Source organism: Coffea arabica, chromosome 2e (assembly GCF_036785885.1).
Source record: "Coffea arabica cultivar ET-39 chromosome 2e, Coffea Arabica ET-39 HiFi, whole genome shotgun sequence".
Taxonomy (NCBI): domain Eukaryota; kingdom Viridiplantae; phylum Streptophyta; class Magnoliopsida; order Gentianales; family Rubiaceae; genus Coffea; species Coffea arabica.
The window spans coordinates 52,056,351-52,083,504 of NC_092313.1; the positions used below are offsets into that span (position 1 = coordinate 52,056,351).

A 27,154-nucleotide genomic window follows, 5' to 3' on the forward strand; every position below is an offset into this window, starting at 1 on the left:
ATATCACCCTCTCGAATCCGAAACCAAACAAGCACTAGGTGGCAATACTATTCGAGTATGCCAAGCAAGATCTCAAAAGATCAAACTATGAAATTTTCCATGGTTTACTAAACTCCTCGACCAAACCCTTGCCGACTCGAGTTACGAGGTTAGCCAATGGGTTAGGGAATCCCCACAAGTATACTTGGTCGATGAGACAACACTCCAATCGATTTAGAATCGATTATAGCACTGAGTCGGGATGATGGGTACCTCCCACCCGAATAGGGTGTGGCACATGCTGCCGCTCAGTGCTCACGAGTTAAAAGTATGTTCGAGTACAAGTGCAAGTCACACAAATTCATATAACAAATAGCGAGTATTCAAGTGAGAGTGGATGAGGGCGATAAAGTACACCCTCACCTCGGTAAATTTACAAATCACAAGAATCACATAGCACTTGTACAAGTATCATTTCATTCAAAGCAACATGAAGCATGCACTTGATACTCACCAAAGTCAAGAACAAAATGAGAGTAAAAGCAAGAGGTCAAACGAGTTCCTTGGTGTCCACGTGATCACCTGAGACATGCACAATCACGGTTACCTAGATATTCAACCAAAGCTAATAAGAACAAAAAATTTCCTTACTACCCACACTCAAGAGCCTCAAGGTCAAGTCAAATTAAAAGAGAAACTTTCTCACTTAATCCCTGAAATAATTTTCAAGGAGGACTCAAAAGTTCCATTTTCGAGTCAAGTCATGGCGAGAACTTTCAATTTCAAAAGAGGAGTACAACACTTAATTTCTGGCACGAAAAATGAGGAAGGAAAAAAATGTTTTCATATCTTAAAACTTCTAATTCTATGCCCAAGTTTTAGAATATAAGTGAGCGTTCACGCTTCTAAACTTACAAAGTCAAAATCCATCAAAAGCGTCACTTTTTTCATAGTAAATATTGGAGGTAAAAGCTCCAAATTTCAAATATGAAGCTATTGAAATTCCTCATGAATTACTCTAACTAAAATGCTCAATGTATGGTTCATTTTTACGGAAATCAAGGGCATGAGACTAAGAGGTGTAAAATCTTATTTCGGAGCCAAAGGAAACCAACTAGTTTCGCTTGAAGCTTGGCCAATTTCTAAACAATCAAGCTTTCCAATCCAAGTCAAGAGAAATCTCACGTGCTCGATGAAATCCATTTCCCAAGTATGAAATGGGGTTCAACTAATCAAAAGGTTAGTCTTGAAACCTAGAAAATGTTTCCAAGCCACTTTTGAGCTTTTCTTACTTTATAAAGGGAATTTCAGGTTTTGTAACATTCTTTGAAAAATCATAACTTGAGTTCCATAAGTCCAAAAATCACAAATATTATACCGTTGGAAAATGAATTCAATGAACTAAAACTCTCTAGAAGACACTTCTACCAGATTCAAATAAAAAATCAGTCAAATTTTAGTTCCAAATTGCTGCTTCAGTAAAAACAGGGCAAAACAGTCTTGAATTTCAGTGAATTTTGAAAATTTCTCAAAATTCATAGGAATTGAACTAGCCCCTGAAATTTATACCATTGAAAGAACTTCAAGTCTAGTTTCAAATGCAACAAACGGAACTCAATTTGGATTTTTCTACACCAAGTTACAACACTTTTTCAAAAGTTGATTTTTGAAACCTGAAACACGAAAATTCCTGCAAACCTACTTGTGAAACCTTTCTCTTTTCCTTTCGTTTAAAGCCATCTTAATTGCTCCGATCAAGGTGCATCTAAGGCCATCGTTTTAGCAAGATTTTAGCTTAAGAAGAGGCTCCAAAAACTAAAATTTTCTGCTCAAACTTTTGGCCACGAGTATGGCCTCAAAACTAGAATTTTTGAGCTCCAAGTTTGGAGCTAAATTGGGGCTTTTAAAATCAGAAATTTTAGTACATGGTTGGAGTTAAAATGAAGCTATAAAATCTGAAATTTTGTCCTCAAAGTCTCGGCCAGCAGGAGACTTTAAAACCTGAAATTTTAGTTACAAAGAAGGTCACTAAAACCATAAATTTTCAGCACCATTTTCGTCCAAGGAGAGGGGCTCAAAACTGAAATTTTTAGCCTCAATATTCGGCCAACTAGTGGCCTTGAAAAACTGAAATTTCTCTTGCATTTTTCGGTCAACAAGGAAGATGCTAAAAATAAAATTTTTCCACCAAGATTCAAGCATTATAACTCAATTTTCATGCCACCAAAACAACCAACAAAGCAAGTCAATATTGACCAACAAAGCCATAACCTTGCAAGCTAGTAAAGAGATAAAGTCAAACCATCAAGCAAGCCAAGAATCCATACTATATCACATGATCATCCAACCAAATCAAACATATTATCCCTCAAGGCATCTTCCTAAGAGCAAGTCAAGAAACTCAAGACATGCTACCTAATGTCAAGGTTCATAGAACCCTTCAACAACCCCAAGTATCTAGCTAAAATTTAGCTAATGGATAAAAGAAAGATTGGAGCTTGGAGAGGTTACCTTCTTCCAAGGATAGTAAGCAAGACCTCAAGAAACCAAGCACTAAACCTCCAAGAATCTTCCCTCCACCAAGTCTTCTATCAAGCTTGAAGATGATCCAAGGTGTGAGCAATGTTGGGAGTAAGATTAGTGAGCAAGATTGAGAGGAAGAAGATGAAGTTTTTCTTGGCCAAGGGAGGAGGAGAGGTTCGGCCAAGGGGAGAGGAAGAGAGAGTGGTTGTTGAGTGATTTTTGTGAAGTGAAATGGTGAAAGAGAGATGTCACATAAAGCCAACTTTTATGGTGCAAAAGTCAACATTTGAATAGTAGTTGCTCCTAATTGAGTTTAACTCAAGTCACTCACCTCTAATCCTTCAATTAACTTTTCTTAGTCTACAATTGATCATCCTTAACTCTCCAAGACCACTGCACTCTTAGACCACATATGTGACAGCCTCACCTTCCCCTAGGGAGAACCAAAGGGTTCGGCGGGCTGCCTGCCCAACTCGCGCCAGGACTCACTCATACAATCAAATAAAATACTTCCAAAGTACTTAAATAACACAACTTATAACATAACTAAGTTCAACTTACAACCCGACTAATAAAATACGATCCAACGTACTTAAGATATAATCAAAGTTCATCTTACAAGCTTCCAAAATATCGAATTCAAAGTTTAACAACCCAAAACAAGATACAAAAGAAATAGGGTCACAACCTAACTGACAGTAGCTTCACTCGGGTTCCAAATTCCTATTAAGGAAAACAAAATTAAAGGAATAAGCTAACACCCCACAAGTTCCCAAAAAGGCATACAGTCACATAAAGCAGTTCAAATTACACTTCAATTCACAATTCAAAGCGAATAAAGAAAGCGATTAACAGCATCAAGGGGTAGGATACGGGTGGCTCTCAGGAGCCAATGTCCACGAATCTTGATCTTATTTCACGTAGTAGACACTCCGTCGACTTTCAAGTTTTAGCACTATGTAGAACTGCACTTACTTCATTCTCCTTCCAACGATTCCCCCTACTGGGCACGAAATCCAAAACACTTAAAATGGGTATTGTTTGAGCATACCATAGTTTTCACTTCAAAAGGGACAAGTCTAAACGCCAAGTCCAGTGAATATAAAACACTCTCCTATGACTCGTCAAATCTCCTCGACCAAGTCCCATGATTGGCTCGAATTGACAGACTTACCTATAGGACTCAGGAATTCCCAAGAATTAACATGCACACTCAATCACTTATCGTCGATGGGATAACAACCCAGGCGACATCACAATACTTCAACAATTCAAAACACTATTCATCTCAGTCACAACATCAAGTTCACATCTATGTCATATTTGCAAATTCAAGACAGATAACATGCATGGAAACTCACCAATAAATCAAAGATTAGAATCCAAGTTAGGATCGGAATCACAGTCTTCAATCACTCCTATAAACACGTAAAGAGAAATAATAAGTTTCTGTGAGACCCCGAAAATTTACTTGTCTTTATAACGTTTATGTGAACTCACTTACCTTTGATTCTTGGTTGCTTTAATGGTTGAATTTGAGCCAAGGAAGTGAATTTTGTTAAGAAAAGAGTTCATAATCTCAAGTTGTTAGACAATCTAGAAATTTTCGCAGGAGGCTATGCGCAACCTTGGGAAATTGTCTATAGCTTCGTATAGGAAAGTCAGAATTGAGTTCCGTTTATTGCGTTTGAAACTAGACTCATAGAGTTTCCTACGATATAAAATTCAGAGTTTGATTCAATCTCTATAAATTCCAGAAAATTGGCAAAATTGACTGAAAATTCTGTCCTGCACAAGTAAACATAGGAATGTTGTAGTAGTTTATGGCTCAATTTGGACTAACTTATGAGTTGAATTTCTTTGTGGTGTCTTTCAAAGATTATTAGTGTGTTAAGTTTAGTTTTTAATAGGCCAAGTTGTATGAATGTTTGACATTTATAACTCAAGTTAAGATTTTTCTAAAGGAATGGCATAAGTTAGGATTTTTTGTGCATACTAGGGTTTTTGGTATGCCTTTGGTGCATTTTGGGAGTGCGATCACTTGGTGAGGTGTGTGTACTAAATTTGGCGGTTAAGAGTAAGTTTTAGAAAAGAAAAAAGTGTGTGATCAGAAGTGATAATAATAAGTTAGTGAACTATAAGTAAAAACACAAGTACGTGCGAGTTAAGGAAAATAAGCTTGAACCGACGTGCACCGTTTGCTACCGACTGAGTACCCCACTTGACCGCTACTTTCTTGCCCTAATCCTCTTGGTTTTATTTCAGCTAATCAGCACCTAATTTACCCTTAAATCATTTGACCAAAAAACAAGAGGAAAAAGAAACCAAAAACAAGAGAAAATTTGGTGGTGCCAAGTGTTGAACATTTGCGGAATTTTTGACCAAAACTTTCTTATCATTTAATTCATCTTTCATCTCTTAAAACCAAACTAAACAAACTTAAGAGTAGGAGAGAGAGAGAGAGAGAACCATGAGCTAGGGGGAAAAACAAAGAGGAAAAAATCTATCCAAGGTCTTGACCAAGACCCTTTGACCAAGCCTTTCTTTGTCTTCACATTGAACTTGTACACATTGAACCCAACCATTTCATTTTCTTGCAAGCTTGGCCGAGAGAGAGAGGAGAGGAAGAGTGAAAAATTCCACCTTGACTTCCTTACTTGATTTGTGAAAAAAATCAAAACACTAACCCAAATCCATACCGATTAATCTTAAGTTAAGCTTGGAGAGAAGACCTTGGTGAAGTTTTTGTAGGAATAAAACTCTTGTTTGCTTGGGGTTTGAGGTAAGTTTCTAGAAAACATCTCTTTTATTTGTCTCTTGAGATTCATTCAAGATAAGTTATGATTGAAGCTAAAAGAAGCATGGTTAAGAAAGATTTTATGGCTTTGGTTAAGGTAGCATGTAATTTCCAGCCTTGATATGCATTTTCCAGCCATTAGATGAACTTGATAGTTTTGATATGAGATGGTTTAACTTTGATGTGAACTTTTAAGCTTTGGTATATGGTTTTCCAGCTTTGGTTGAAATTTCTAGTTTTAGTTATAAAATTACAGCTTTAGTAGAGAAATTTCCAACATTGATAGTGGAAGCTGCCCTGTTTCTGACTTGTATGATTCGTCCATGTTATAGGACGAATCAAGTCTAGGTTAAAACATGAAAGTTGTAGGGAATGGAGTTATTTATCTTCCTGTAACATTTCAGCTCAATCGGAGTAGTGTAGCCTATGAAATGACAAAATTACCCCTGACTGCCAAATGCACTGTTTCGCGGATAGTTTTCTGTTTTCTCTGCGATTGCACATTTTGACCTTGAAAATGAACGAATTGGCTGTCAATGTCTTCATAAGACTTGTAGTTCTCTATCTTAGCTTCAAAACGGTATTAAGCGTACCCCAAACAAATAGCCACAGCTTCAGTTGTGACTGAAACGCCAAGAGACGTCAAACCTGCTGTTTTGTTGTTTGTCCTTAAACTTGGTTTCCGGTCGCATTACTAGTATTGTTTTGTAATTGAATGACATTAAGCCTAGTTGAAAGGTTATTGTGTGTGACTTTGGGGCTGATTTGAGGAAAACAATGAAGCCATAAATGGCTGAAAAATAGCTAAATAAAAAGGACATGCCGCCCAAATTTTCACTCGAGAATTAGACGTGTGTACTTGTGGTTCGAACGAAGAGTTGAGGTTGAGTTGAACTTGAATTGTTTAGGTTATTCGAGTCCTCTTTCATAGAGATATATAAGCTGAAATTTTGCCAAAACTCATACCCTTGGAAAAATGAAAGTAGCGACCAATAGAAATACGTTTTCTTCGTCTTTTTGACTCAAATGAGAATTCCAAAGTTTTAATCGCTTCCTTACCAAAACTAAAAGAGCGAGCATGAGTTTCTAGGGTGTGATAATTAATATGAATATTACCCAAATGAGTTTCAGTTACTTGATTTTCGTTAAACGAAATGCTTAAGTTTCGAACCTTAGTTAATTTCAAAGCTCTTAAATGATGTTTTATCACAGATTTGGACTCCAACAAAGGAGTTACACCTGAGTGTGATTTTGACAATCACTAAATCTTTGGTGAGTGCTTCTAAATACATGACTGAACTTGATATTTGATTTACCAACGTGATCAGATAAGATTTGTTTGGTTTGGTCAGGCAAGTGTGTGCTTTATCGCACTTGACCTAACTCAATTAAATACTTGATATCTCATTCATGCTTGTACAAGTGACTTGATTTACATTGACCTGTACTTGTATTTGTACTTGTGCTTGACTTGTAAGTACTGAGCGGCAGTATGTACCACACTCGATATGAGTGGGAGGTACCTCTCATTCCCGTCTCCATACTTTTCTCTTGACTAAGTCGATTGGTCATCGACTATAGTGACTACTTGGGAACCCAAACCCCACTGGCTAGTTAATCGAGTCGAGCCGGCAAAGGGTTGGTCGATTAGATAACGAACCATGGGTATCTAGTATTGTCTAGTGGAGTGTTACCACCTCGACTAATCGGTATACTCGAGTATTACCACCAGTATTTAGTTGGTGTTCGGGCCCAGTAAGGGGGTTGAATGCTGGATGGATTGGTGTGAAGCGAAGTACTACTGGACTGGTTACATTCCTCGAAAGTTGATAGAGTGTCAACTAATACTTGATCAACCTCTGGTGAAGCAACGGGAAATTGGCTCTTGAGAGCCATTTGTATCCTTATACTTTTGATTGTTATTTGTAGTGTTATTGTTTCTTTTAGAAAAGAATTTTACACTCGCTCATTTTGAGATTTGCTACTTGAAGTGTTATTGCTCACTTTATGGACTAGTTATGCTCGCTACTCTGTTACTTTGATACATGAACTTTTAAATAATGGTCAACTTGCTATTTGGAACCTCACTGGGCTTTTAGCTCATTCTACGCCATTTGTTTTCCTTACAGGGGGTACGAGCGAGGCGTGAGATTGGTACAGGCTAGCGTAGTCTAGTTTTTGTTGAAATTTTGTAATTGTACTTGCACTAGTCGTTCGATTAGGGTTGAATGTATTTGGAACTCCAATCTTTTGATGTATTTGGGGTTGTATGGATGTTTGAGACAGAAATGAATGTATTTGTACTTTCCAAACTTGGTAACTTATTTCCTTTATTCTTGAGGTTGTACCCTATTTTGTTTGAAGTAAGTGAGTGAGTTCTGGCGAGAGTTGGGCAGGTGGTCCGTTAAACCCTGGGGTATGCCCTAGGGGGAGGTGGGGTCGTCATAGATGGTAACAGAGCTGTTTCGCGTGGTCTCTGCACGGGGTGAGTTTGGACCAAGTGGTGATATGGTCCCAATTATAAGAATAAGTATAAAGGACTCAGTGCTCTTCATGAGCGTAAGTTGTGAATCATGAAGGTTATAGGCGTAAAACCTTTATCATGATACTTGAGAAATCTAGATATGTATATCAAGAAGGAATCTTAACTTGGATGATTTGCACTTGGGAGCACACAGCCCGAGATGTGAATTCTCTTAGTTTCGGATTCTTGTACCCGAGTACCAAAAGTGGAGAACACTAGAATATAGGTCTATATCTCGATTGAATTTGGGATAAATTTGGATGGTAAACGTCAAGGCGTGAAAGATTCTGGTATTGGGCTTGCGATTGAACTGATCAAGGAGAGTGGAGCAATGAGTGTTGTTATGGACTAGTTTCGTATATGTTTGGCTAGGGTTTCTATGGATGATGGCTAGTTTGTGGACGTCGTGAACGTTAAGGCGCTAGTATTGTAGCTCGTTTCATTTCTCCCGTACCTGTGTTGATTATGGTTACACATGTATTTCTTTTGAACTCATTTTAACTCTTGCTTGACTATTTATTTTCTATTTTCTACCCTTCTACGATATCGCATAGGAACTTGATTTTGATTATTATCGTGCCAAGATTGAGAGTTTTGGAATTAGGTATGGAGATTTTGAGAAAAAGGATTTGAATAATAATTCTCTATTTGTGGTTAATAATGAAGGAAGGCAGTTCGATTAGAGAAGATAGTATATTGCCAGTGTACTATGTTTGATTTTAAAATCTAATAGAAGTAGTAACCAAGTTTTGTAGTTATCGATTTCTCTTTTCATCGGATTCTTAAGTCTATATTACCCTGCACATTTTGGTAACTTTGTTAAACTTCCTTAGCATATTAGTGTAGCCTTTACGTGGTAAGATTTTCTCTCTAGGTAAGTTGTGGTTGTACTATGAGTAAGAGAAAGTCACTTGAGAGTTGAAAGAAAATTCTATTGCATCAAGTGTTGTGCGAGCAAACGTTAGAATTTTGAGGACGAAATTCTTTTAAGGGGGAGAGAGTGTGAGACTCCAAAAATTTACTTGTCTTTATAACCTTTATGTGAACTCACTTACCTTTGATTCTTGGTTGCTTTAATGGTTGAATTTGAGCCAAGGAAGTGAATTTTGTTTAGAAAAGAGTTCATAATCTCAAGTTGTTAGACAATTTAGAAATTTTCGCAGGAGGCTCTGCGCAGTTTTGGGAAATTGGCTATAGCTTCGTATAGGAAAGTCGGAATTGAGTTCCGTTTGTTGCGTTTGAAACTAGACTCATAGAGCTTCATACGGTATAAAATTTAGAGTTTGATTCAATCTCTATAAATTCAAAAAAATTGGCAAAGTTGACTGAAAATTCTGTCCTGTACAAGTAAACATAGGAATGTTGTAGTATCTTATGGCTCAATTTGGACTAACTTATGAGCTGAATTTCTTTGAGGTGTCCTTCAAAGATTATTAGTGCATTAAGTCTTGTTTTTAATAGGCCAAGTTGTATGAATGTTTGACATTTATAACTCAAGTTATGATTTTTCTAAAGGAAGGGCATAAGTTAGGGTTTTTTGTGCATACTAGGGTTTTTGGTGTGCCTTTGGTGCATTTTGGGAGTGTAATCACTTGGTGAGGTGTGTGTACTAAATTTGGTGGTTAAGAGTGAGTTTTAGAAAAGAAAAAAGTGTGTGATCAGAAGTGATAATAATAAGTTAGTGAATTATAAGTAAAAACACAAGTACATGCGAGTTAAGGAAAATAGGTTTGAACCGACGTGCACCGTTTGCTACCGACTGAGTCCCCCACTTGACCGCTACTTTCTTGCCCTAATCCTCTTGGTTTTATTTCAGCTAATCAGCACCTAATTAACCCTTAAAGCAGCCAAAATATTTGACCTAAAAACAAGAGGAAAAAGAAACCAAAAACAAGAGAAAATTTGGTGGTGCCAAGTGTTGAACATTTGTGAAACTTTTTACCAAAACTTTCTTATCATTTAATTCATCTTTCGTGTCTTAAAACCAAACAAAACAAACTTAAGAGTAGGAGAGAGAGAGAACCATGAGCTAGGGGGCAAAACAAAGAGGAAAAAATCTATCCAAGGTCTTGACCAAGACCCTTTGACCAAGCCTTTCTTAGTCTTCATTTGACCAAGCCTTTCTTTGTCTTCATCTTGTACACATTGAACCCAACCATTTCATTTTCTTGCAAGCTTGGCTGAGAGAGAGAGGAGAGGAAGAGAGAAAAATTCCACCTTGACTTCCTTACTTGATTTGTGAAAAAAATCAAAACACTAATCCAAATCCATACCGATTAATCTTAAGTTAAGCTTGGAGAGAAGACCTTGGTGGAGTTTTTGGAGGAATAAAACTCTTGTTTGCTTGGGGTTTGAGGTAAGTTTCTAGTAAACATCTCTTTTATTTGTCTCTTGAGATTCATTCAAGATAAGTTATGATTGAAGCTAAAAGAAGCATGGTTATGAAAGATTTTATGGTTTTGGTTAAGGTAGCATGTAATTTCCAGCCTTGCTATGCATTTTCCAGCCATTAGATGAACTTGATAGTTTTGATACGAGATGGTTTAACTTTGATGTGAATTTTTAAACTTTGGTATATGGTTTTCCAGCTTTGGTTGAAATTTCCAGTTTTAGTTATAAAATTCCAGCTTTAGTATAGAAATTTCCAGCATTGATAGTGGAAGGTGCCCTGTTTCTGACCTGTATGATTCGTCCATGTTAGAGGCCGAATAAAGTCTAGGTTAAAACATGAAAGTTGTAGGGAATTGAGTTATATAGCTGTCTGTAAATTTTTAACTCAATCGGAACACTGTAACCTGTGAAATAACAAAATTATCCCCGACTGCCAAATGCACTGTTTCGAAGATAGTTTTCTATTTTCTCTGAGATTGTACATTTTGAAAATGAACAAATTGGATGTCAATGTCTTCATAAGACTTGTAGTTCTCTGTCTTAGCTTCGAAACGGTGTAAAGTGTACCTCAAACCGATAGGCGTAGATTCAGTTGTGGCCGAAACGCCAAGAGACGTCAAACCTGCTGTTTTGTTGTTAGTCCTTAAACTTGGTTTCCAGTCGCATTACTTGTATTGTTTTGTAATTAAATGACATTAAGACTAGTTGAAAGGCTATTGTGGTAACATTGCTTATGTGTGACTTTGGGGCTGATTTGAGGAAAACAATGAAGCCATAAATGGCTGGAAAATAGCCAAATACAAAGGACATGCTGCCCAAATTTTCACTCGAGGACTAGACGTGTGTACTTGTGCTTCGAGCGAAGAGTTGAGGTTGAGTTGAACTTGAATTGTCTAGGTTATTCGAGTCCTCTTTTGTAGAGATATATAAGTTGGAATTTGGCCGAAACTCGTACCCTTGGAAAAATGAAAGTAGCGACCAATAGAAATACGTTTTCTTCGTCTTTTTGGCTCAAATGAGAATTCCAAACTTTTAATCGCTTCCTTACCAAAACTAAAAGAGCGAGCATGAGTTTTCTAGGGTGTGATAAGCAATATGAATATTACCCAAATGAGTTTCAGTTACTTGATTTTCGTTAAACAAAACGCTTAAGTTTCGAACCTTAGTTAATTTCAAAGCTCTTAAATGATGTTTTATCGCAGATTTGGACTCCAACAAAGGAGTTACACCTAAGTGTGATTTTGACAATCACTAAATCTTTGGTGAGTGCTTCTAAATACATGACTGAACTTGATATTTGATTTACCAACGTGATCAGATAAGATTTGCTTGGTTTGGTCGGGCAAGTGTGTGATTTATCGCACTTGACCTAACTCAACTAAATACTTGATATCTCATTCATGCTTGTACAAGTGATTTGATTTGTATTGACCTGTACTTGTATTTGTACTTGTGCTTGACTTGTAAGTGCTTAGCGGCAGTATGTACCACACTCGATACGAGTGGGAGGTACCTCTCATACCCGTCTCTGTACTTTTCTCTTGACTAAGTCGATTGGTCATCGACTATAGTGACTACTTGGGAACCCAAACCCCACTGGCTAGTTAATCGAGTCGAGCTCGCAAGGGGTTGGTCGATTAGATAACAAACCATGGGTATCTAGTGTTGTCGAGTGAAGTGTTACCTCCTCGACTAATCAGTATACTCGAGTATTACCACTAGTGTTTAGTTGGTGTTCGGGCCTTGTAAGGGGGTTGAATGGTGGACGGATTGGTGTGAACCAAAGTACTACTGGACTGGTTACGTTCCTCGAAAGTCAACGGAGTATCAACTAATACTTGATCAAGCTCTGGTGAAGCAACGGAAAATTGGTTCTTGAGAGCCATCTGTATCCTTATACTTTGATTGTTATTCGTAGTGTTATTGTTTCTTTTAGAAAAGAATTTTACACTCGCTCATTTTGAGATTTGCTACTTGAAGTGTTATTGCTCACTTTGTGGACTGGTTATGCTCGCTACTTTGTTACTTTGATACGTGAAGTTTTAAATAATGGTCAACTTGCTATTTGGAACCTCACTGGGATTTTAGCTCATTCCAAGCCATTTATTTTCCTTACAGGGGGTACGAGCGAGGCGTGAGACTGGTATAGGCTAGCATAATCTAGTTTTTTTTGAAATTTTGTAATTGTACTCGCACTAGTCGCTCGATTAGGGTTGAATGTATTTAGAACTCCAATCTTTTGATGTATTTGGGGTTGTATGGATATTTGAGACAGAAATGAATGTATTTGTATTTTCCAAACTTGGTAACTTGTTTCCTTTATTCTTGAGGTTGTACCCTATTTTGTTTGAAGTGAGTGAGTGAGTCCTGGCAAGAGTTGGGCAGGCGGTCCGCTAAACCCTGGGGTACGCCCTAGGAGGAGGTGGGGTCATCACAATTTCGCCCCAACAATTCGCGAAACTGAATCAAATTCACTTGAACTCGGCATGTAAGTTCGAGTTAAGAAAATAATTTGTATCTAGAATAGTTTTCCCCAAAATTTGACACGTGAAAACACAAAATTAAGGGCAAAACAGTCTCGAGTTCACCATTGTTGCCCAGGATAGTTTTTAACCCAAAAGAGTGAAATAAAAATGACTTTTAACCGTTAAAGTTCCTAACTTTCAACTCCATTTCAACATATAATCATAGATTAACATAATACCCAGTCACTTGAGTGAAAATTTAGTCAAAAGAACATAAAAATGTCAAAAATGATGGTTGAACATTAACCCTCTTCATTCGGCTAGCTTATCCGAAAATTTCTCAAGAATTTCACCAACAAAACAACCATTTAACCAAAAAAAACTCACTCAAATCCCTAAGGGCTTCATCAATCATTAGCCCTCGGTTATCAATAGAAAATTTTCAAGTAAATCCAACCAATAAATCAAGAGCTATGCTAGTATTTTAACCACTAGAACATCTAGTGGTATGACTTCAAGAAATTTACTAGATCTACCATAGATCTTACTTAAATCAAGTGAATCTAACATTTTCATAGCTAGAAATTAAAGATTAAGGGTGATTTTCGGTTCTTACCTCAAGATCTAACTAAATCTAGTATGATTCAATCTCAAAACTTCCTTCCAAGTTTCACCCCTTCAAGTTTCCTTAAGAACGGTCAAATCTTCTAGGTTGCTTGATGATTTTTTCCACAAATCCACAAGGAGTAAGATGGATGGTGTCCCTTCTCTCTTGATTGCTCTCTCTCTCTCTCTCTCTCTCTCTCTCTCTCTCTCTCTCTCTCTCTCTCGGCTCACTCTCTCTCTCTCGACTCTACAAGAAGAGGAGAAGACGAAACAAAATTGTGGTGGTTAAGGGTTTTCCAAGTTATCTTCAAGAACAAAATGGAGGAGGAAATGGAAAGCTCTCTAGTCTCCCTCTCTCTCATTGAATTTCGGATGGCTCAAGGAGGAGGAGAGAAAATGAACTCTCAAGTCTAATTTTTTCCTTTAAAGTGTGGTAGGGGGACCACCTCACCTACTCACTTATGTGTCGCATTCTCATGCAACACCTTATCCTTAATTAGATTTCCCTCAACCAACATTATTCTATTATTTTTCTATTTCTCTAAAGTCTCTACATGCTGTAGATTTCATTTTAAAACTAAATTCCATGTTACCACTCCAAAGTTTCATACTTAATGCTAGCCAAACGATAACCGGACAATTATTAATAACAATTCAACTAAGTTGTAAAATGACATTTTAATATATGAAAATACCCAAAAATTTGAAAAAAATCACATAATATAAATATTTTCATCATTATTATTTACCTTTCAAAAATAGTAAAAATTTTAGAACCCTCACAACATATTGTCTCGAAAAGCATGATTTCTCAAAATTTCAATAATTGGGTGACAGAAAAATTAAGTTTAAGAGCAAACATGTTAAAAAAATAAAATGAGGCAATGTACAATACAGATGCAATTAAAATGAATGAAATAAATTAATTGAGACAAATGAATAAATAAATAAATAGATAGGCTAGTAAAAGAGAATTTTGGGCTTCACATTCTCCCCATCTTAAAAGAATTTCGTTCTCGAAATTCATACCTAGATTTACAAATAACTCTGGATATTTCTTTCGGATCTCCTCTTCAACTTCCCAAGTTGCTTCCTTAATTCCATGATTTCTCCATAAGACCTTCACTAGAGGGATTTACTTGTGTCTTAACTCTGTCACTTTTCGATCTAAGAGTTTTACCGGCTTTTTCTCATATGACAAATTCTCATCAATTTTCACTTCTTCCGGTCGTAACACATGAGACGGATCGGGATGATATTTCTTAAATATGGAGACATGAAAGACATCATGAATTCTAAATAAGTTCAAGGGTAATTTCAACTTGTAAACCATGTTGCCTACGCGTTGGATAACCTTATAGGGCCCTACAAATTTCGGTTGCAACTTTTTTTCTTTTCCTGCTATTAAGCTTGTTTTCAAAGGTGTAATCTTAAGGAACACTTTATCTCCAATTTCAAACTCCAAATCTTTCCTCCGATTATCCTTATAGCTCTTTTGGCTGTTTTGAGCTGTTCGGATCCTTTGACGTATCAATTTCACCTTCTCAAAGGTTTCCTCAATCCAAAGCACAATAGTTGGGTCCAAAATCTTCTTTTCTCCAATTTCATCCCAATGAATCGGAAATCGACACTTTCGACTATAAAGGGTTTCGTAAGGAGCCATTTGTATTGAGAAATGAAAACTGTTGTTATAAGCAAATTCTACCAACGTAAGGTACTGACTCCAATTTTCTCCAAAATCCAAAGTACAATACCTCAATATGTCTTCTAAGGTTTGGATTGTCCTTTTCGATTGTCCATCTGTCTACGGGTGGTAAGTGGTACTAAAATTCAACTTAGTCCCTAGGATTTCTTGCATCTTTTGTCAAAATCGAGACACAAACCTAGGGTCCCGATCTGATATGATACTCACCGGTATCCCATGCAACCTTATAATTTCGTCCAAATACAATTTAGCCAATTTTTTCAAGGAGTACTTCATACTAATCGTCAAAAAGTGAGCAGATTTGGTCAACCGATCCACTATTACCCAAATAGCGTCATGACCTCTCTGAATCCTTGGTAGCTCTGATACGAAATCTATAATGATATTCTCCCACTTTTACTCGGGTATCTCCAAAGGCTGTAATAACTTAGACGGCTTCTGATACTTGGCCTTAACTTACTGGCAAGTGAGACAGGCCCGAACAAATTGGGCAATTTCTCTTTTCATATTTTCCTACCAATAGAGGTTCTTAAAATTCTAATACATCTTATTACCTCCAAGATGCACCGTATACTTGGAACGGTGAATTTCGTCCAAAATTTTCTTCTTTAACCCTTCATCTTTTGGCACCACTAGACGATTTCTAAATTTTAACACTCCATCGGTCCCCAAATTGAAGTCAGACTTTTTCCCTTTTTGAACTTTCTCAATCCATTTTTGCACCTCAGGGTCTCCTTTTTGAGTTTCTTTGATTCGATCTAACAAGGTAGATTTCACGGTGATATTCCCAAAAATCACCCTCTGTGGCTCAAGACGCGGGTTCCAAATGCTAACTTCCTCTAGCATGTGTCATTCTCTCACCATTAGACTGGCCACTTGTACTTTACTATTTAGGGCATCTGCCACTACATTAGTTTTTCCAAGGTAGTAGTTAAGCATACAATCATAATCTTCCAAAAATTTCACACATCTACGTTGCCTCAAATTCAACTCTTTCTGAGAGAATAAATACTTAAAACCCTTATGATCAGTGAAAACCATGAAAGTCACCCCATACAGATAATGTCTCTACTTTTTCAAGGCAAACAGCATTGCTGCTAACTCCAAATCATGGGTCGGGTAATTCTGCTCATGAGGTTTAAACTTACGGAAAGCATACGCAATTACTTTTCCGTTTTGCATTAACACACATTTCAAACCATCTGTATAAACCATGAAACCATCTCCTCCATTCGGCAATGCTAACTCTAGACACCAAATTTTTAGTGTAGTTTTATTTACTATTATTTTTATTATTCTTTATGTTAGTTTTTATTTACTTTTAGTCTTTTATTTTTATTTCTAAGTCATTTTAGCATAGAATTTATCAAAAAAAAAAAGAAAATCATTCACAAAAATATGCTTTAGTTATTTTAGATTCAAGTTCATTGTTATTTAATTAAAAAAAAGGAAAAAAGGAAAATCAACACAAAAAAAGAAAAATTTAGCATTTCATTTTTATCTTTTTAAGCCTAGTCTCGCTCTTTTTATTCAATTTTACTTAAGTTGTTGTTTCTTTATATTTTGTTCATCATTATTTAACTAAAAAAAAAGGGGAACAAGCCCACGAACCATGAGAAGCATAGGATCCTAGCCCTTTCTTCATGTTACAAGTTAAGCAGAAAAATGAACGAAAAAAATTGCAGAAGTAAAAATATGGCTTAGCCCATTTCATTTTCCGCCGTTTTCCCATTGTTTTTCCTTTACCCTTGGATTATCTTGACTTCATCCTACCTGGCTATCATCTGGAATGAAGAGTGATCGGATGGTCATAGAAAAGTGACAAAATGAGATTTATCAAGGGCCGTGAAGATCAGGGTTTGAGGGATATAAAAATAGAAGGCTACGGGGGTTTTTCTTGGAAAAGAGAGGACGGCAGGGGGGGCTTTTGACGGTTGAAAATCTGGGGTAAAAGAGGATAAAAGATGGGCGGCTGAGAAAGTTGGGAGGAGAGCATAAGAGTGACGGTGGGAGAGTTTGGAGAGATAGCTAACGGCGGCTGGGCTAAGGAGGAAGGGAACAAAAAAAAAGGGAAACTAGAGAGCTGGAAGAAGAGGAAAAACGGAGAAAAGAGAGGGAAAGCGAAAGGGAGAAAAACTAGAAACGGAGAAGAGATCTGGGCAACGGAGAAACTTAGGAGATTCAAGGTTTCCGCTGGCGGGTTCTTCATCAAGATTGCAGTAATTTTCTATCGGGTTTGATCGTCTCAGGCTCACGATTTTCCACACAGCTGGAGCTAAGGGCTCCCAAAAGTAACCTTTTTTTGCTTTCATCCTCCTCCGCCTATACACGTTTTAATCCGCAACCAAAAGTTCCGCTACTTGACTTTTGTGATTTACTTTTCTCGCGGTTCTTTCATTTCCATGCGCTGATTGATTCAGATCTTGGCTCCCTATCACTGTATCTGTGTTTTTATGATATTGTAGACCCTAAGACTTCTTATGTAGAGCTTTTACTGCTTTTCTTTTAGTTAGCAACGTGTTTAGTCAAAGATTTCTGAATGAATCCAAATCTGCAAGTCGCTCCATCTTAGTTCAGAATTCACTCTCTGTTGTGGGTGTTCAATTTGGTATTTGGACAACGGGTTTAGAAAAGCTAACTTTCATAATGATAATCCTTTGGAAATGTTTGGTCCAAATTTTTGTTAGAAAAATGTAGTCTTCCCTGCGCTGTTCCAGACGCGCTGACTTCCTTGTGTTGTCGCCCTTTTGTTGGTTCTTTTACTTCTGTTGTTGTCGGTCAGACCAGATTTGCTATTTTTATCCTACAATTTGGTTGATGATTGGGAGTTGTCTTGTGGTTGTTGATATTGTTGGCAATGTTTGGGTTGGTAACGAAGCACAGCAGGTTGCAGAGAGTAGCAATGAAAGTGTAGAAATTCCTAGCTCTGATTTTTTCTTTATTCAGAATCTTTTGACATGTATAGGTCTAAAGCTAGGTGCTCTTTGGATTGTTTTGAAGTTTATGTAATTTTAGTTGTTGGGTTTCATCTGATTTTTTTTTTTTTTTTGCATAAAATGTCCGTGTGAGGGAGAAAGCTGCAAATTTGCAGCGTTGAAGCGTGAAGTAGCAGGAAAGCTCCTGCTGCATTTTTCTTTGGTTTTCTTTGTTTTTCTTATCTCTTTCCTTTACTGTCAGTCAACTAGATTTGCTGCTTTAGTCCTGCAACAAAATATAGTATTTGGTTTAATTTATGAGTGAGACTTGCAACGTTTGTTTTTGACCCGAAAATTCTGATATTTGGTTGGCTTGTCTTTGTTCTTCAAATTTTTTGCATGTTTTTCCAGAATTTTTGCATGAGATCTTTCTAAATTTTCTGCCTGTTTGGATAGTGGTGAGTATGTAGTTTGTGTCTAGTTTAAAGCTGTGTGTTTGGGTTTGAAATCGGAATTTGAAAGCAAGTTGTGCGTTCGGATTTTGTTTTGGCTGCTGAAAGCTTAAGGGCAAAGTGTTGCAAAAGTTTGTTTTTCCTGCGTGGATTGCATGAGCTGCATGAAAAACTTTCAGAAATTGCCACTTCAGCCCTCAAGTCTCCTTTGTTTCACTATGGCCCAAATAATTGAAAAAATAATCAAATCGGCCCTTTTAATTTCTTTAATTGTTTCAATTGGGTCTTTGCTGGTTTCAGCTTGATGAATATGAGTTGTCTCATTTATTTGAACGATTTGTGTGGTTCAATCATGTTTATTTCCATTTCGTGCGATTATTTTGTTAATCAAAGTGATGCCTTGACCCTTTCTTTGTTTTTGGAGGGTAAATGAATAAATTCATTTCATTAGGGCCCCAACTCAAGGGAGGTACACTCTATCTCTTATTTCACTTTATTTGACCCTATGTGTCTATGTGATTTATGTGCTTAATTGCATGCCTTTTGAATGTTTTCATTTTATTTATGTATTTGTTTATCCGCTTTATGTGTTTTAGTTTTGTATAGTTCTTTTCAATTTCGATCATTTGAAAGGCACTTGAATGCCGAAATTGTAATAGCTAGGTTATTATTTTATTTTACTCCGTTTCCCCTCTTAGATTGTAATAGGCTTCCCCCCGAATGTAATAGTTAGGGCTTTATTTGCTTTATTTGCCTTATGTGTGTTTTGCATGTCTATGTGCTATGTGTTACCGCTTTCTTAGGGTCTTACATCTAGATATCATGCTTACGTGTTATGTGCTATATGTGATTTATGTGTTTACATGCTTTTATTAGGTCTTACATGATTTATTTGATTATAATTAATGTGTGACGTTATCGCACTAGTCCAACGCTAGTTGTGATCCACTTCTCGATATCACACTAGTCCAACGTTAGTTGTGATTTCTTTGTTCGATTTCTCACTAGCCCAACACTAGTGAAAAATGTAGAAATATGGGCTAGTCCAACGCTAGACCCTTAGGAGCCCTTCGCACGCTAGATCATGATTGTGTGATAAAAATCACTTCATCTCATGCATATCTTTACTTTCTAGGGCCTCTTTCACCATGTTGCATGACACTTTTCTCATATATGTATACCCCTTCCCCCATATTTTCCCTTATATATATATATATTCCTTACCCCTTTGTATGAGAACATACATTAGATTTGCATTTCATTTAAGAAATAGAAACTAGGTTAAATCATTTGCATGCTAGATTAGGAAAGCCCCTTGGATATGGGATAAGGACGAGTTTGGCTTTCTAGCCTTAGCACGCTTGTATTCCCTCTATTAAAGGAAAAATTGAGTCACGAACATTAGTCCCCCGTACCCGACATAATGCACTCCTTTAAGATATGTATATTTCTATAATTATTTTGTCCTTTTCTTTTCTTAGAGTCTCATATTTTTGCATTATTCGTGACCTCTCCAAAGAGTCATTATTGGGCGTCACAATTAATGTGATTGGCACCATTCGAGCTTTGAAGAGAAATTTTGCCCCCTGATACCCCCTAGGTCTAGGGTTTGCATTCATATAGTACATCCAAATGTGATAAATTTTTAGGTTAAATTAAGAAAATCTTTGACTAAATCACGCAACTAGCCTTGGCTAGGTTGAAAGGGTGCCTTAGATTTTTATCCTTGCCTTCCCTTTCTTCAAATGTGACTCCCGAATCTTTTTCTCTGATTTTCGTAGACTTGGAATCATTTAAAAAGGGTTTTTCTATTTTTTCTTTAAAAAATTGATTTTTAGGTGACTTGGTACACCTTAACTCAATACCAAGTGGCGACTCCGATTTTTATTTCAAAATCCCTTTTTAAACTATAATTTGGGCCCAAATCGTCGCATTACAAACCCCATTTAGGCCCTTTTCCTTTATTCATTTTCTAAAAACAAAACTCATTTTTCCAAAAAAATCAAAAATCCATCTTTCTAAACTCATTTATTTATTTTATAAAAAATGGGGCGCGACAGCTGGCGACTCCACTGGGGACTTAGAGAGTCCGAGCAAATTTGATTTAGTCAATCTTTTTCTTCTTTTAACCTTCTCATATATCGCATTTGGATGTTTAAGGTTGCATTCTTCGTTCCCTTTTACCCTTTTTCTCTTTTTAGGGTTTTTGCATCTACCACGCGCATAATCGCTCTTCGCACACTATGTATGTGATGAATGAATGGTTCATTTATTTGTTTACTTTTACTTGTTTCGCGATTGCATTTTGGGGATGGGAGGTAGTTACCCTAGAACCTTCGACCGCATCTAATGGTACAATCCCTCCCCTCAATAAGAAAGCACCTCACACGTGCATGCATAGTCTTATTTACTCTATTTTTTTTTTCGTGGGCGTTTCCCACACCTCCTTGTAGGATTAGGATCGATTGCCTGGGTAGGCGGATGGTGTGCTCTGCGCCCATAGCGCTACCTAAGGGATCACTCGAGCCACCGATCAAAGGCCCTGGGAGTGATGACCCTTCGCCTTTAGGTCTGAAGGCTTGGGAGCCGAAGCCTTATCGAGTCTAGATGCATTAGTGAACCAAACCTCATGCATCCATAATAGAATTGCCTAGGGTAGAGTCGACCTTATCCTGAATTAGGGACACTAGGCATGAGGGGAGGGATTCCAGCCCTCTTTCCTTATTTTTTTTTATTTTTTTTGCTTTCTACATCATATTATTTGATTGCCACAATGTGTTATGTGTTGAACTAACTTTCCTTGTTTCTTGTCTTTTGCATTCACAAACGTTAGAAAATAAGAGGTCTGGCATGATCTTTTTAGAACCTTACCTTTTAGATAGGTTATTGTACTTTTAAAGATTTTGAAATATTGCATATATAGCTTAATAATTGTATATCATTTTAGGCGTACCTTGGCAAATAAAGGGTTCCTTAGGTCACGTTTCATTTCGAATTGCATATTTTACTGCTTTAATAAACTGGCATCACGTATAAACCATAGAAAGGGAATGGCACATAGGGAATCCCATGTTAGGAATAAGCCACCACATGTCTCGGATATTTAATCCAATGGGACTTACATGTTTACTATTTCTGTATTACCTAAGGGGTAAAATTCCAAGGTAAGGTACTAAAAGTGCATTTCCTCCCAGATGGCTCCATGTAGAATGCTGAATCAGATACCTCGTGAGCTGGTAGATTGGAAGAACAATATGGCACACGAAGTGAATAGACTTTTCCAGTATATAGGATATTTACCTAGTCTCCTGAACATAACCCCGAATGTAGCCATTGTCCAAGCTTTGCTCGAGTTTTGGGATCCGGACGGCTCTGTTTTCCGATTTGAAGAGTGCGAATTAACCCCAACCCTGGAGGAAATAGAAGGGTTGTTGCAAGTACCTGGGAAAGGTCACCCTATGGTATACCCAACGAATGGCACCAGAGAACAATTTTGTAGGTTCTTAGGGTTGAGACAGTTTAGCATGAACCAACACCCGGACGCGAGATCATGCCCGCTGGAGTTCTCATACACGCGATTCAGGGAAAAAGAAGCCTATGATCATCACCACAAGGACTTCTTCATTAGTAGAGAGCAGTGGGAAGAGAAACGAGTACAAACCTTTGGAATAACCCTGATTAATCTACTCCTGTTTCCGCAAAAACATGGAAAAGTTATTTTCTCAACGGTCAACATGGTTCAGAGTGTGTTTTTGGGAATTAAAGGGAAAACGCCCACCCTAGTACCCGTTATCATTGCTGACATCTTCGCCGCTGTTACTGAATGTCGAAAGAAGAGAGGGTTTTTCTACGCATCCAACCTGATACTTCAAATGTGGGCCATGGAACATCTGTCAAAAAAAGCACTAAATCCATCGGGATCATGCCTTCCAACAGCAAATTGGGTTGAGTCACACCGAGAAAGGGTTAGAAAATACTATCGAATAGCGTCTCCGAGTTTGTTTATTCAGGAATTCAATGCTTTAACTTCGGATAAGATACAATGGGTTCTTGATTGGACGAAACTAAGGGATCCAGCTTTCAAGACTATACAACTTGGCTTCATCCCGTTAGCGAGCACCAGTGGATTGATTATGTATGTGCCACAACGAGTTATGAGACAGTTTGGGTATCCGCAGCGAGTACCGACCATACAAGGAGTGGGAAGCATCGAACTCAATACAATTGCTGAGTGCCGGAGTATGGTTCTGGAATCTTGGGGGAATCTGTGTAGTTTGGACAACCTGCATTTGGACCAAGTGAATAAAGTAGAGCCTAAGGTCATCCTGGAGTACAACGACTGGATCAAATCGATAGTGGAACAAGGAAGAGAAAGGGTACCGTTGGTCTCCATTAGTCTCGAAAAGCAGAATGAGAAATTAAGGAAAGAATTGGAGGATCATCAGTTGCAGATCATGATGGCCGATCAAGCGTTGGAAGATGTCCGATCACAATTGAAGAAAGAGGCAAGAAAAATCGAGAAATTGGAAAAGGCATTGGGTGCATTTGATAAAATCCATGATGAGATTCGGAAACTTAGTATCGGGAGTTCTAGGGAATCCCAACACACTAAACTAGCTAGACATGAAGATTTTGTAAGAATGGTCAGTCGAACCATCAATGAGATTGTAAAGAAGGATTGAGTTTATCCATATTTAATGAGAATTCCTGCTTTTATATTCACTTACAGGTTCGAAATTGGGATTTTACCCCGAAGGTGTCACATCATGCTAGGCCTACCCTTGGCACAAAAAGAGTCCCCTAATAGGACATGCATCCGAAATTTTTTTTGGATATTTACTAACTCTTGTCTTTTTCCTTTTCTTTGTACTTTTTGTTGGAAAGGCTAAGCAAGGGCTAAATCTAAAGGCGATTCCTTTCAAAATTTTCAGGTAATATTTAAATATAGCTTCCCGTCGAAGCCCGATCATAACACGATCCCGTAGTCAAGCCCAGAGGAGTCGTGTAAACATGAGTTCACAACCGGAATCATCGGATAGGTCTGCTACTACCGCTCAACCTGAGACTACAAGTTTAGGGGTTCAGCTAACCGAGATGCTTACTAAGTTTGGTGAGATGGCTACCGAGATGGCGGCCCAAAGGAAATTGATTGATGAGCTTATCAGCAGCGGAGTTCAACCCGAGTCCGTACCCGTCAGGCAACCTGAACAAGAACCATTTGTCATACCTTTGACTCAAGCTACCTTTACTCCATCATTCCCTATTCCACCTGAAGAAACTTTCACCTATGCCACCACAAATTTGCTATACACTTACCCTCCTAATTCTTCATTTTTTCCTACTCACATGCGAGGTCCACAACCCCAAGTCACTCCAAATATACCACTTGAGTCACATACCTTTTATCATACAGCTGTTGAGCCCTTCCTGCCAGACCATACTGTTCAAACCAAGCCAGAGATGGAAGAATCTTCTGCTCCCGTTGATATGAAGCTGCTCAAGCGCCTAGACCGTTTCGATGAATTTATGAGGAAAAGTCAGGGGTTGAACAAGCAAGGAGTCCTGGATTACGATGAGTTTTGCCTTTTTCGAATGTGCAGTTGCCTGAGGGGTTCAAAACCCCTAAATTTAACAAGTATGATGGGACGGGTAATCCCAAAACACACCTCCGACTGTTTGCCAACAAGTTGGGAAAGCCCGTAGACGATGAGAATCTGCCTCTAAGGTTGTTCCCGGAAAGTCTGGAGGGGGATGCACTCGACTGGTATTACAATCTGAAACCCGAAGAAGTAAAGACCTGGCTTGACTTGTCCAATGCTTTTGTGAGGCAGTACGAGTATAACTGCGAGCTGGCTCCGACCCGAACCACATTGGAAGGAACAAAGAGAAAACCCTCTGAGGACCACAAAATTTATGCCAAGAGATGGAGGAAAATAGCTGCAAAGGTCGAGCCACCAATAACTGAGGACGAAATCATACGCACTTTCATTAAAGCACATGATCCGCCGTACTTTGAGGAAATTTTCCGCATGACTAGATGCTCGTTCGCCGCTATTGTCAATAAGCTTGAGGAGTACGATGACTTTGTAAGAGCTAGGAAGATTGTTAATGTCTCTGCCCTCAAATCGCAGTTGGATGCTTTGCAAGGACAAGGGAGTAGTAGGAAAAAGTCACAACTTAAAAAGAAAGAGGGGGAAGCTGCCTTCATCTGGGACCAAAACCCTACACCAAGACCCAGATTTCAACATAAACCAACATATTCACCACCTTATCCCTACTATCCAAGTTCTCACCCTGTCTATATTACCAATATCTCTTACCCCCGACCTCGCCCAAATTACGCCAACCCGCCTACGGCCCCTTTTCAAATATCTCAATCAAATTTTCACCAAACTCGTCCACGTCCTACTTACAGTCCGAGGTTTTCCCCACCAAACAGACCCACCTATAACTATCCCCAACCTACTGACACCTACAATCAAAACCATACCCGAACATTCACCAACCTAGGCAGGCTTTGGACCAATTGTATGAGCAATTGAAGGCTGCCGGCAAAATAGGCGTGATTCCCCCTCCATCTTATCCTTATGGCATGCCGACTGGGTACAATTCACATGCTATTTGTGCTTATCATTCAGGAGCACCTGGTCACTCCACTGCCAATTGCCGACTCCTCAAGCATAAAATTCAAGACATGTTAGAAGCAGGGGAAATCGTGATTAAGAAAAGAGAAGAGCAAGGACCGAATGTGAGCAAGAATCCCTTGCCGGAGCATGCCGATATTGTTGGAGTTATCATGGATAATGAGGAATTCGAAGAGCTTGTCCGAAGCATGTCAAATGAGACAGAAGTGTTTGGGATAATGGATCAACCTTTTGTGATAGAGGAAGCATCGTGTGAGGAAGACAAAAGGCCATTCATTTTAGACCTAACCCCATCCGAAAGTGCGGCCTTAGAACCTGTGGTAATTGAATTCCCAGAACAAGTGTCGGTTTTAAGTCTACGACAAGTGCCGTGGAATTATAGTGAGCTCGTTTTGCAAATTGGGAGTAAACAAGTTTTGAAGGAAGAAGTGTCTGTTGTTACGAGGTCAGGAAAGATTACAAATCCATCCGCTGCTAGCGCCCCAGTTCAAGTAAGCAATCGTGAGCCGACTACCAAACCCGCAGTGACCGAAAGAAAAGCGTGGGATTTTCTCAAGAGGCTTAAGAGAAGCGAATACAATGTGGTCGAACAATTGAACAAAATGCCTGTCCAAATTTCCATACTGGACTTGCTTTTCACCTCAAACTTGCATAGGGATGCGTTACTTGAAGTTTTGACTAAGGCTCGGATTCCCAAGGATATTTCGGTTGACAATTTCTCGCACATAGTCGGGAATGTATTGACTGCTAAACAAATTACTTTTTCTGATGAAGAGCTGCCTGCGGAAAAAACTGGTCATAACAAAGCCTTATATGTAGCTGTAAGGTGCAACGGGAAAATGTTGCCTAAAGTACTGATCGACAATGGGTCTGCCCTCAATATTTGTCCTTGGAGTACGTTGGTGAAGTTAGGGCTGCAAGATGTCAAATTAAAACCCTCAGAGACCGTAGTTCGAGGATTCGATGGAGCCCAAAGGGAGTCCATAGGAGAAGTAAATTTGGTGGTCGAAATAGGGCCCGCTCAATTTCAGATAGCCTGTCAAGTTATGCATTTTCCTAGTGTCTATAATGTTTTGCTCGGGCGGCCGTGGATTCATAGCTCTGGCGTTGTGCCCTCTTCCTTGCATCAAGTATTGAAATTCGTGGTAAACGACCAGCTAATAACCATTTTCGCTGAAGAAGATTGCATTATAATTGCCGATTCCGAGCCTGAGGAGGATGGTAATCGAAATGCTTCTGTGTCTTCCTACCATACGGCTGATATTGTCTCCGTGAGTTGGGTAACAAGTGAGGATTCAAAAGACGAAAGGGTTTTGCCAGCGGCCAGTGTTATGATGGCCAAGGAAATGATTCGCGGAAGATATGAATTCGGTAAGGGATTGGGACGCAATCTACAAGGCATTCTGAAGCCCGTGGAACACATCGAAAAGAAGGACCAATTTGGTTTGGGATTCCGTCCGACTGCCAGAGATATACAAGAGATGAAAGCGCGCAAAAGGGCAGAAAAAGAAGGCAAACAAAGCGCTTTAGACATTCCACCATTACGCTATACCTTTCCAAAGCCAGCTGAAGTCATTACGTTTGAGTTTAGCACAATTAACGAAGTGGAGACAAGCCTGGCTCATTTGTTTGTGGGAGCAATATCTGAAGATGGTTCGTCAGATGATGCCGAATTCCCGGACATTCCCCAAGGAGCTATACACAACTGGGCCGCCGAGTACTTCCCCGTGCGAAAGGAGTTTCGGTAAATCTACAGGGGGTTGTCGTTTACTAAAGTTCATGAAAACTTTTTCTTGCATATGTAAATAGTTCAATGAAAGCATCTTTTGCACTTATATTCTTAGCTTGTTTCCGCTTTGGTTTGAAGTTTTATGAAAGTGCATAGTTCGTTTTATCATGCCGTTCATTTATGTGTTTAGTTGCTTACTGTCTCGAATTTCTTAATTCTTTCAGATGGCCAAAAATAAAATTATTTGACCCTTTGGATATCACTGGTCTGGAATCTGGTGATGACAGTCTTTATATCACTCACGATTTGGAAGTTATGGAATCCGAATTTCAAAGCGAGAGTGATAGTGAGGGAGTATTTGACTCTTTTTCAAAAGATCTTGAACAATATGAGAAGAAATCTAAACCGAACCTGGAAGAAACAA

The 27,154-nt window shown here is 38.4% G+C and overlaps 1 protein-coding gene across 1 annotated transcript; it reads left to right on the forward strand.

Moving 5' to 3' along the window:
* The first annotated feature begins 24,949 nt into the window (after positions 1-24,949).
* Positions 24,950-26,749, forward strand: LOC113729142 (uncharacterized). The gene has a single exon (XM_027253467.1). It carries the CDS (start codon positions 24,950-24,952, stop codon positions 26,747-26,749), a length of 1,800 nt encoding a protein of 599 aa, XP_027109268.1.
* The last annotated feature ends 405 nt before the right edge of the window (positions 26,750-27,154 follow it).

Coding starts and splice junctions, on each gene's coding strand:
- LOC113729142 (XM_027253467.1), top strand. CDS start 24,950: ATGCCGACTGGGTACAATTCACATGCTATTTGTGCTTATCATTCAGGA.